This window comes from Azolla caroliniana, unplaced genomic scaffold (assembly GCF_043228905.1).
Source record: "Azolla caroliniana isolate FFs.n. ecotype wild unplaced genomic scaffold, voAzoCaro1.0.p SCAF_11, whole genome shotgun sequence".
NCBI classification, from domain to species: domain Eukaryota; kingdom Viridiplantae; phylum Streptophyta; class Polypodiopsida; order Salviniales; family Salviniaceae; genus Azolla; species Azolla caroliniana.
Window position 1 is genome coordinate 12,170,164 of NW_028230446.1, and position 10,488 is coordinate 12,180,651.

At 35.9% G+C, this 10,488-nt stretch overlaps 1 protein-coding gene across 1 annotated transcript; it reads left to right on the forward strand.

Moving 5' to 3' along the window:
* The first annotated feature begins 3,507 nt into the window (after positions 1-3,507).
* LOC147857802 (uncharacterized) lies at positions 3,508-8,711 on the forward strand. The gene is made up of 4 exons (XM_087327356.1): positions 3,508-4,839; positions 5,880-6,167; positions 7,069-7,170; positions 7,653-8,711. The coding sequence occupies exons 1-4, from the start codon at positions 3,940-3,942 to the stop codon at positions 7,974-7,976; spliced, it is 1,614 nt and encodes a 537-aa protein (XP_087183482.1). The 5' UTR covers positions 3,508-3,939; the 3' UTR covers positions 7,977-8,711.
* The last annotated feature ends 1,777 nt before the right edge of the window (positions 8,712-10,488 follow it).

Genomic DNA, 10,488 nt, shown 5'->3' on the forward strand with positions numbered 1-10,488 from the left:
TCAACGCCTAACTCCATTCTTAACAAGTATCTCATGTATTATGCATATGACATAAGCACAACACTTTGCATTCAGCTTTTTCCATTTCTCTGCCAACGAATGACCAAACCTTTTGATTAATTTGTCACAACATAAATGCCAAGCTATGGGAGATAGTCTCACCTCCATTTAGAACTTAATGATGTGATATTATGTATTGCTTTATCCTTTAGCGAATATAATGTTATTACAATATCAACATCTTATGGGGGAAGTTTTATGAGTATTACTCATGAATGCTTCTTCATGAAGTAAGTAACTCACTTCGTTTTTTTTTTGTGAGAAACAATCTTACCTCTTGATGAATTATATAATTGTACTCCACTCTTATGTCTAGTGAGATGAAAAAGACTTATGATTCCATCTAGTTGTAATATCACCTCAAATTTGTCACTTTGTTCCATGTATTTTGCCATTGGGGATTTGGATGTGGGAAAAACTTATGATGATTGGCTTTCAACATGAACTATAGAGATATAGTGCCAATATAACACTCCGACATGTGTTTGTTATGGGGTAAGGAACCCATTTTTATCTCATCTTTTTACTTCTTTGAAGCAAGGCTAACAAATTTACTCAACATGGACATCATTCAGATATCCATACAATCATGATTTTCCTAAGATGGAAATGATGCAATGCAATGGTCTCATTTCAAGCATAGTGTTAATGTTCATGATCTCAAACCGAAAAATGAAGATTCCATTTAAATGCATTAAATTGCACAGGCTTTTTTTGAGATGTTAAAAGCCGAATTTTCTTGTCGAAAATTCTGTGTGAATCATCTCAAACTAAAAAATATGAAATTTTCATTGCAATGTCACCCCCATTGGTAGAGATGTGAATTGATCATCTTAGGTTGCAAAGCACACATTTTACCACCAAAGCAAGAGGTTTGTCTATCCACATATTCTATCACCAAACCACGATGTCTATCCACTTAAATTATGTAATCAAAATTGCATGGATCAATTGAAATTTGAGAACATGATACCTCATGTTGCCAATATTTAACTAATGTTGACTTGGATATTTAATTACTTTCTTCTGGTCTCGATGAATGCGCTTCTTCGAATACAAATATTACTTAATCTTAAATATATTCATTTCTATTCTAATGAGATATAAACACATGTGCGTTTGTAATCAAGTCCATGTTTACAAATTCTTATGTTATATAATGAGAACTCTTCTTGTTCTCGACACTGTAAGACATTGTCCAGTTGTGTAAAAGTTAAGGGCAAAGTGGCATATGCACAGCTTGTCTCATTGTTGTTGTTCAAGAGTATCAATTGGTGTTAAAATGGCTATAGTTGTGTTAATCATTAGATCCATGCATTGATGTTTAGTTTTTTTCGAACAAACCTATGACTTGGTGATTCAACTTAGTGATAATGTATTCCATTTTCCCTTCCTTTCCAAAACCCTGTACAGTAAGTACTAAACTTTACGTAGAGCAAAAGAAACTATAATTACTTTTGTATTCGCGTGAATTGTACACCTCTTGAGATATTTTGTATTTTCTCCAACTAAACAATTGTGGTCGATTTGAAAAGCTACAAGTGGTAATGGCATTTTCATTTCATCATGTGTCCTAGTAATCTTGAAACACAAAATTTAAAGTCCATTTTCGTGTATTGAGGCTTCATATGGTTTATGTTATCGGGTCAAAACAATATTTGTAGAGTAGGCAAATTTGACTTATTTTATTTGAACTCATATAACATTAAAGAATGTCTAAGAATCTAGGTTGAGCATTAAATTGCAAACATTAATGTGGATTAAAATTGTGAACTGAGTGTGTACATACATGTTGGGGATTCCTACATGTAGCCTTAAAAGGAAAAAGAAGTTCTATTACATGATGTGGCCATTCTAACCTCTCACTTTTTTCGCGAACTTTGAGGTCATCACTTATCGATTCCATCAAGTTGTTTTAATTATTTCAATGAAAAGTGTCGAGAAGATGAACGTGATGCCCATTTTACGCACCATCATCTCAATCCTTCAAATATTTCTCTTTTCAAAATTGAAACAATATTGTCAAAAAACCATAAGACATACATACACCACACCTTATCTACAAAGGCTTAAGTTGTTCGCCTTGTCTTTTATTAGGCAACAACATCGTTGTCATCCCTTGGGTCGTGGAAAGTGAATGTAGAAAGCGGTTTTTTCAGGAGACAAAAGTGTTAGTTAATTATTGTGGTGCAATGATGTGAAAGTAAAAACTAGGAATTTTAGCATTAAAAAGAAATTCCCTATGGTAAAACTAAAATATTTCAATTTGAACCCACAACCTCAACTCAAGGCTATAAAACTCAAGAGTTACCAACAGACTAAGGATTATGACAATCTACACATTTTAACAATGAATAAAGAACATCTTATTTTGGACTACCTATATTCGATTTTCAGCCACCAAGTGTGAAACATGTTTATTCTCTCTAGGTTTGGTGGACTGACAAGTCTAAACTAGTATGCTAATTTTCTTAGTTTATACGGCCAAACAATCTTGAATAAGTGTTGGTTCTCTAGATATTAAACAAGCACCACGTGTGATGATGTGTATCAATTCTCTCTTTGCATTGGATGTGGCCAACACATGTGGAAACTAACTACTCTCTTTAAAAGCGAAAAATTGAGCAAGAGGTTGTTCTCTCGATATCATAGAAGCATCACAAGTGGCAATGGTGTGTCTTAAGTCATAAAATGAACAGAACCCAAGTATGATTCTCTCGCCATGGGGTACACTTGCCTCATAGATCACAATCATCCTCCATGGACATTAAAAAGCGTGCAAGCACTTGCGCGCACACACAGGGCCAATTTTGGCCTTAGAAGATGTTAATATATCTTTCTTTCTTTCTCTCTCTCTCTCTCTTGGTGAAAACACACAATTATATTAATAAATGTATGTAAAAAACATTACTTATAATGGGTGGCACAATGAAGTATGGTCACCAACTAACTACATAGGTTGTGGAACATGTTGAATTGGCAATAGGCAAGACGAACACTCTGCAAGGTCTCTCTCTCTCTCTCTCTCTCTCTCTCTCTCTCTCTCTCTCTCTCTCATATGTATATGTATATATCATATGTGACCATCAAGTGCGAAAAAGAACAATGTTTTCCCTTGTCCATCAGGCGAGCAAGTGTGAAGCCAAAGCATAGGCCAAGAACTCTTTGACTCCTAATATGAAGGATGTTAAAAATGAAGGGCTTTCAATTTAACACCTTGGGGGAGGCCTTGTATGATGGTTTTCGACTTCCCAAGTCAGAATTTCAAAGAAAGGAAAGAAAAAGGGGAGGCCCATCATGTTGGAGTACAAAAGATTGAACTATGTACATTGTAAACTAATACCAATGTAAACTACTACTATTACTACTACTACTACTACTACTACTAAACATATACCTATACATATAAATATCTATCAACACTTTTTTAAGTTGTAACATATCTCCTACTACCACCACTAACCTACCTTCACTTCACCACTAATCACACACTAATCACACACTAATCACCTCCACTTTAACCACTACACTACACTACTCCGGCTCGCCCACTAATTCCACCTCCATTTCACCCACTAATTGCACGCTAATCCGGGCTGCATTTCATTTCACCCGCTAATCGCGCACTAATCCGGCTGCATTTCAACCACTTATCACAACCTTATCCACCTCTACTTCCGACAACTAATCACACACTAAAATCCTATGAACCCCACTCTAATCCACCTCAAATTCATCACCAATCCATCTCTATGTCATCATTAATCCCAACCTAATCCACTTCCATTCCATCATCAGTCTACTAATCCCACTCTGATTTTCATTATTGATCTACTAATCCCACTCTTCATCAATCCATAGCATTCTTTTGAGCAAACCATGAGGTGCATGGAAGGAGCAGAGCAAGATGTGGCTTCTTCCTCTTTTTCTTCCTCTTCCTCTTCCTCTTCTTCTTCCCCATCTCTGAAATTAGACAACTCTCTCAAATCTCTCTTGTCTACCAAACAATCTAACAATACTTCATCATCTCCTCCTCCTCATAAACTAGTAAACAGAAAATTGGGTTTAAGTTTAGGGTTAGGGTTGGGATTAGGGTTAGGGCTAGGATTAGGGTGCGAAAGCAGAGCTACGGATGTTCAGAGAAAATCCCTAAAACATGGAAATCTTATAAGTCTAACACAAATCAGAAGCATTTCTTCTTCTTCTTCTTCTTCTACGACTTCTTCATTTTCGTCCTCTGCTTCGGCTTCTGCTTCTGCTTCTTCTTCCACCTCCTCCTCTTCTTCTTCTTCACTCTTTCCTTTACCCCTGCCTCCTGGGTATAAACCCATCCAAAACCCTAACCCTAATTGCAGATCTAGACTGATCCCTAACCATACCACTAATTCTGGAAGCTCCGAGAGACCACCCATTGTTTCCTCATCTTTCCCAGATTTATGCTTCTCCACGTCTTCATCGTCCTCAGCATCATCTTATAACTCCGACATATCTGTAATATCTTCATCTCATTCAGGAGCAGGAGGAGAGCAGGACATGGTCAATAAGATCAACATGCTGAGTATGGGATCTTCTTCCTCAGCGCCCATGGAATTCTCTCCCCATTTCCTGGCACAAGCATGTGGGAATTTCAGAGCCTCCCACAGGCTGAGGAATGGGGCCATGGGGCCTCTCTACAGGGGCTCCTTCCCCACCACCACAACACCTTCTTCTTCTTCTTCTTCAGCTCTCAACACAACAGTTGTGGTGAGGGTGGTCATTGAAAGGATAGAGATCACCATGGTTAGTTCCTCTTCTCTCATACATACATACATTCATTACATACATTCATTCATTCATTCATTACATACATACATACATTCATTCATTACATACATACATTCATTCATTCATTACATACATACAATACATACAATTTGCAAACAAAGCTTTGGAATGCCCATCCCACTCCTCCACATCTTGCCAACCAACAACATCCAAGAGTGAGAGTGTCTGTCGTCGGATGCGATGCATCTCGCACTCGCTCTCGTGATTGCTTGGCTTGGCATTGGGTTTCGGATTGCCATCACACCTCACACATTGGCCTACCAACATCCGTCCTGTTGGATCCCGATGCATCCCCACTCGGCCTCGTGATCGCCTGCATGGGCTTTGTCCCAAGCTTGGCAACCCCTCCTTCGGCACCCAGTGTTAGTCTCATTGTTCTTGTTCTTGTATGCAACATAACACTCTAGCTTGGAACTTTACACCCACAAAGGTGTGATGGGGAAGTATGTGGGTTATTAGCAGCACATGATACAATCCCTTGCCCCTCTGAGGTAGGTATGCACGTTCCATTATAGAATTGCATTGGATAAAGTGGAAGTGCTCGTCACTCCATGCTCCATGTGAAATGAGAATTCTCGTGTTATTGTGACACCAATAGGTGTGGTGCACGAGAGTAATTATGACATGGTGGAAAAATCACTATAAATGCAAAGAGAGATGCCTTCAACTTGGGAATGGCCATAAGCACTCTAGAGACAATCCAGATTGTGTCTTTTTAATCTTATAGGTGGCAAGGACCTAATAATACTAGGTAAGATAATATTGGTAGCATTCTTCTAAATGTCAGTTAATGATTTATTTGCAAATCCTAACTATGTGTTCGGTTTGTTTGTTTACTAACGTCAAACTCTATTGCATATGTTGTTGGCTATTGGATATAGCCTTTATCATCAAGCTACTTTTTCATTTCACTACTCAACGTTTTTCATCATTTCGATACTCTTGTTTCATGTTTTAAATCAAGCTTGTTTATTATCTTGTTTGGGCAATTTCAGATTCGCAAGCGATGGAAGGCTCAAATGCTATCTCTAGCAAGTATGACTCATACTAACTTGTGCAAAATAATAGGTTTCTCTTATGAGAGAGAGACAAAGGAGAAAGGAGAGTGTCTTCAACAATGCAAAGGCATTGGCTTCATAGTTTGGGACGATCCCCAAAATGGAAACCTCTACGAATTGTTGCACAATGGCATTTATCCCCATATAGATTGGCCCACAAGACTCAAGATTGCCATTGGCATCGCAGAGGGCGTCTCATTCTTGCTTGAAAATATGCCAAATCAGGTATTATATCCTATGCTTGTTTAACATAGTCTAGAGGAAGGGTTTGATCATAGTGAAACAAAAAAAAGTAACCCTTGCATTTAGCGTTAACTGTGATTGAAAAGGTTGACCCGATTATGTTTCCATCCTTTCACATGCATGCATTTTATCACATAAAGATTCCATGTGACTACCATTACCTTCTGTTTGTATCATATTTGGTATTCGTACACCAAATTGTCACGAGAATCTTGCTTGATCATTGTTGAACAATGTTAGTACAAAGATATTGATATTTGTAAAATCTAACTTTCGTGGGAATTCCAAAGGCTTGACACATTACTTTTGTAGTTTGTTATGTGCTGAATACATTGGTAAAAACAAAGTGTAATTTAAAGTAACATTGATTCTTATTTAGATTACTCAAATTTAATTTATGGAAAGCCGACATTTTTAACGTATAGATCCAAATATATATAAACAAATTATCTTCACGTGTCAATGCGATCACGTAAACTATATTATGAATATTTTAGTTTTGCGTGTACAACACCAAAGGAAGAAAATGAGACAAACCATTATAATAAAATTGAGACTCAACAATGTCTTCTTGAAAATTGAGGGGGCAGCAATATAAGACTAGACAAAAGTTACCATAGGTCCAACAACAAACATTATGGAATGCTAAATAGGCATGTTTGATGGACCCACTCAGCTTTAAGAAACAACATAAGTTTCATAGTATGCATGTATAGTTTGAATGGCTAAATGATAAATTTCATGTTATATTTACAAAATCCTACATACAGTAGTTTTTTTCAATCTTATAATGGGCCATGTCACATAGAATAGGAACAATTTGTATGCATAATGAAAATGTCATGTATAGTGTGAAGGTGACATAATTTACCTTGGTGAATAGATTTTGGTGAAATTGAAGATGAGAAACATAAAGCTAGATGCGTCTTTCAACCCAAAGATATTCGACTTTGTAAGTTTGATTGGTACCACTTCGACAATAAAGGTAAGTGGAGATTTTTATCCCAAGCAATTCTATAAAGATAGATAAATAGATACAAGCAACACATGCTTTGTTTAACCCATCTCAATTGGAAATGCTTGAAATGCATGCGTTACTCCATGTGTTTGACTTAAAGCATAATCTCATAACATTGGTTAACAATATCCAAACAATGTTCACCACAATTGCTTGAACTCAATCTACATCCAACTCAAGTGAGTCAACCTTTGCAAATTTTAAAAGGCAATATCACAATGCTAGTTTTTCTAAATGATTATCAATTATGAAACAATGTCTAGATTAGCATGCTATTGAATTTAGTGAATCTAACTAAACTTTGCCACCAATATTGAGTATTGTTGTAATTAATGTCAGAGATAATGTCATTGTCAAGTCCATAACATTAAATAAAAGTAACAACAAAACAAAATTAGATTAGATTCAAATCAATTACATCTAAAATTCGAGCCATTTTGTGACAACAGGGTGGTGATATGGTACGAGACTTCGGGATTATGTTGCTTGAATTGTTTAATTTTAGTTGCTATCCACAAGTAGAGGTGCCACATTCGGAGGAAAGAACACAAATAAGCATAGATTCCAAGGTAAATGATGCTAAGGTGGTGATAGATTTGGCTGCGAGTTGTTTGCTTCCTCATCCATCTCTAAGGCCTTCCATGCAATACGTGGCTCATGCTCTTCGTAGCCTCTATCAGCCGCGACGACTGTTTAGCCTTCCCACCTCCAAATTACAAATCTCTTCTAAATCTACCTCTATCATGAAACAACGGTGTCATAGCTTTGGCTAACCTCATTTCATCTTAGCTATATTTAGTGTCATTGCCTCTCAAAATGCCTTTTAATATGCTCTTAAGCTAATAACATGATGCCTCAAAATATCTATAGTTGAGAATGTTTAAAGTAGTTAGAGTTGCATTTGAAGTGCTTCCAATATTTTATAGACAAACCAATGGTCGGTTATGAAACAACTATATAAGGCACTGTTGCATACCTCTCCGGAATGATTTCACTCATGCTTTTTATACATGTGTTTGAAAATATCTCCTTCTATAGTATATACACATATTGCCTGTAGATCACTACACTTCCATGGGCGTTGCCTATCCATTAAAAGGATTACATTTGTGCTTCCAAATCTCATAAATTAGGTGCAAATTTGAACACCTCAATAGTGTTATTTAACACTTCTTATTGTTACCCCTAAAACCTACAACTGGTAGCTATAATGCCTAGCTACAAAAACTACTTTTGTACTTGAAATCTTGGCTACAAAGCTACATGTGTATATGAAATAGCATTATGTTTTGTACCTTATTAAAATGATAAGCTCCTGATGACAGGGGCAAAGCTATTAGTGTGGGGATATACATATTGTTGAAAAGACAAGCTAAAGTATTGAAATTGTTTGAAAGTGATTGTAAGTTTTCTCATGTTCATTTTGCTTTTGAGCATTAAATTTGTAACATTTTGTGATTATGAGTTGTTTGGACAAACTTTGAATAAAGATAATGTATCACTCCATCGTGATGGGTCCACAATGAGATAATAATGTAACTAACTTATGGGGCCATAAAAATTTGTCATTCTAGTTATCGAATCTACATTGATTAATTGTTTCTTTCAATTTATCTTATTTCCTTCTCATGCAAATTTAAGGTCTCCGAAGGTCCTTTGTACAAATTTAAAGAATTAATTGAAACAAGGACAATTCGTTGAAGTTAAATTAAAGTTCTGCACTCACAACTTCCATTATGTTTTGGGGGAATTTATTGAAGAGCTACCAATGGATGTATTGAAACCTTACAATAATAACCCTACGAAACTCATGCTGCATCCCCAAGAAATTAGGTGGATGTTATTCATGAAATATTGGAGCTACTGAGTTACTAGCCTTCCTCAAGTTTGTTCTATTCATGATGCGTCACCAAGAAAATAGATTGAATGTTTTTCATTAGACATTGGGCCTACCCTATATATTTATTTGAGAAAATGCTTTGGTTACTAGCCTTCTCAAGTTTTATTATTATTATGATGTGTCACTTAGAAATTAGATTGGATGTTATTCATGAAACGTTGGTTTTGTAGATTTGGTCAAGAAAATGTTTAGCTACTCACACTCCTCAAGTTTGTTTTGTGGATATTGTTAATACAAGAACATAAGGTGTCGATATCATCTATTGTGAAACACAAACATGAAAGAATGATGCCTCACAGAATCTAGTGGAAGTATCAATTATTTTCATTATTGCAATGGATTCCAATATTTTGATTATTCTCTTAAAGATTCTAGGAGTCATGATGCTAATTTTATTTATTGACTTATGACGAGAGATTTTCTATCAAGACATCCATAAGTTGCAAGTTAGGACGATGTTGTCAAAGTGATTGCTTCAAGTACTTATTTGTCTTCTTAGTCCATTCTCAAGATTCATCAATGATCTTGCATGGAGATAATTGTGTAACTGTTCTTCTTTATTTGGTTTTTGATTAAGTGTTACAATTTTGTGATGTCACTTAACAATGAGGTTTGTTTTCAACTTTGTAAAACTTTATTATATTAGAATAACAATTAAAATATTCAACTTGATTTTCTAGATCAAGAGTGTTTATATAATTTTGTTTCTAAATATAATTACAAATATCTAGGCAAATGATAGGCTTGACATTATTTGCTATTGCGACACATCCTTTGTTAGCAATGTTATCCACTCTTGTTATTGTGGAATTGCATCTTCCTTCTAGTGGAAAATTACTGGCACAAACCTTAGTTGAAGATTCTTTACGTTACTACATGTCTTAAAAGAAAATCTTGAAAGGAGTATGCAAGTTCAACATCGATTTGCCTTGGCTTCAGTGTTGCATATAGATTGGAGGAGGTCTTGCCTTATTTCTTGTACAGAGAGTGATTTGGAATGTTTGGGATAGCAAGGGTAAATGATTATGTGAGGATCAATATATCAACATTCGGGGTATCTGTTGGGTGTTGATGTTGCAAATATTCAATTGATTGACTGGATTGGTGTTACGTGCATAACCATAATTGATCATGAGATAGTTTTTCCTAAACTTATGATGAGTACGTGTGAGTTAGTTTTGAAAGGAACAACAGTATGAATTGTAATATTCAATTCTACAATGTGGGATAACTATTAAGTGTGTTATCACTTGACCACTTCAAATAAAGTAGTTAAGTGTAAACACACTAGGGCCTATGGTTTCTACCTATATAAGGAGGCCAACTACCTTATTATCAAGGGAGGCGTCACTTATGTTAAGACTATGATAGTGTGGCTATGGCTC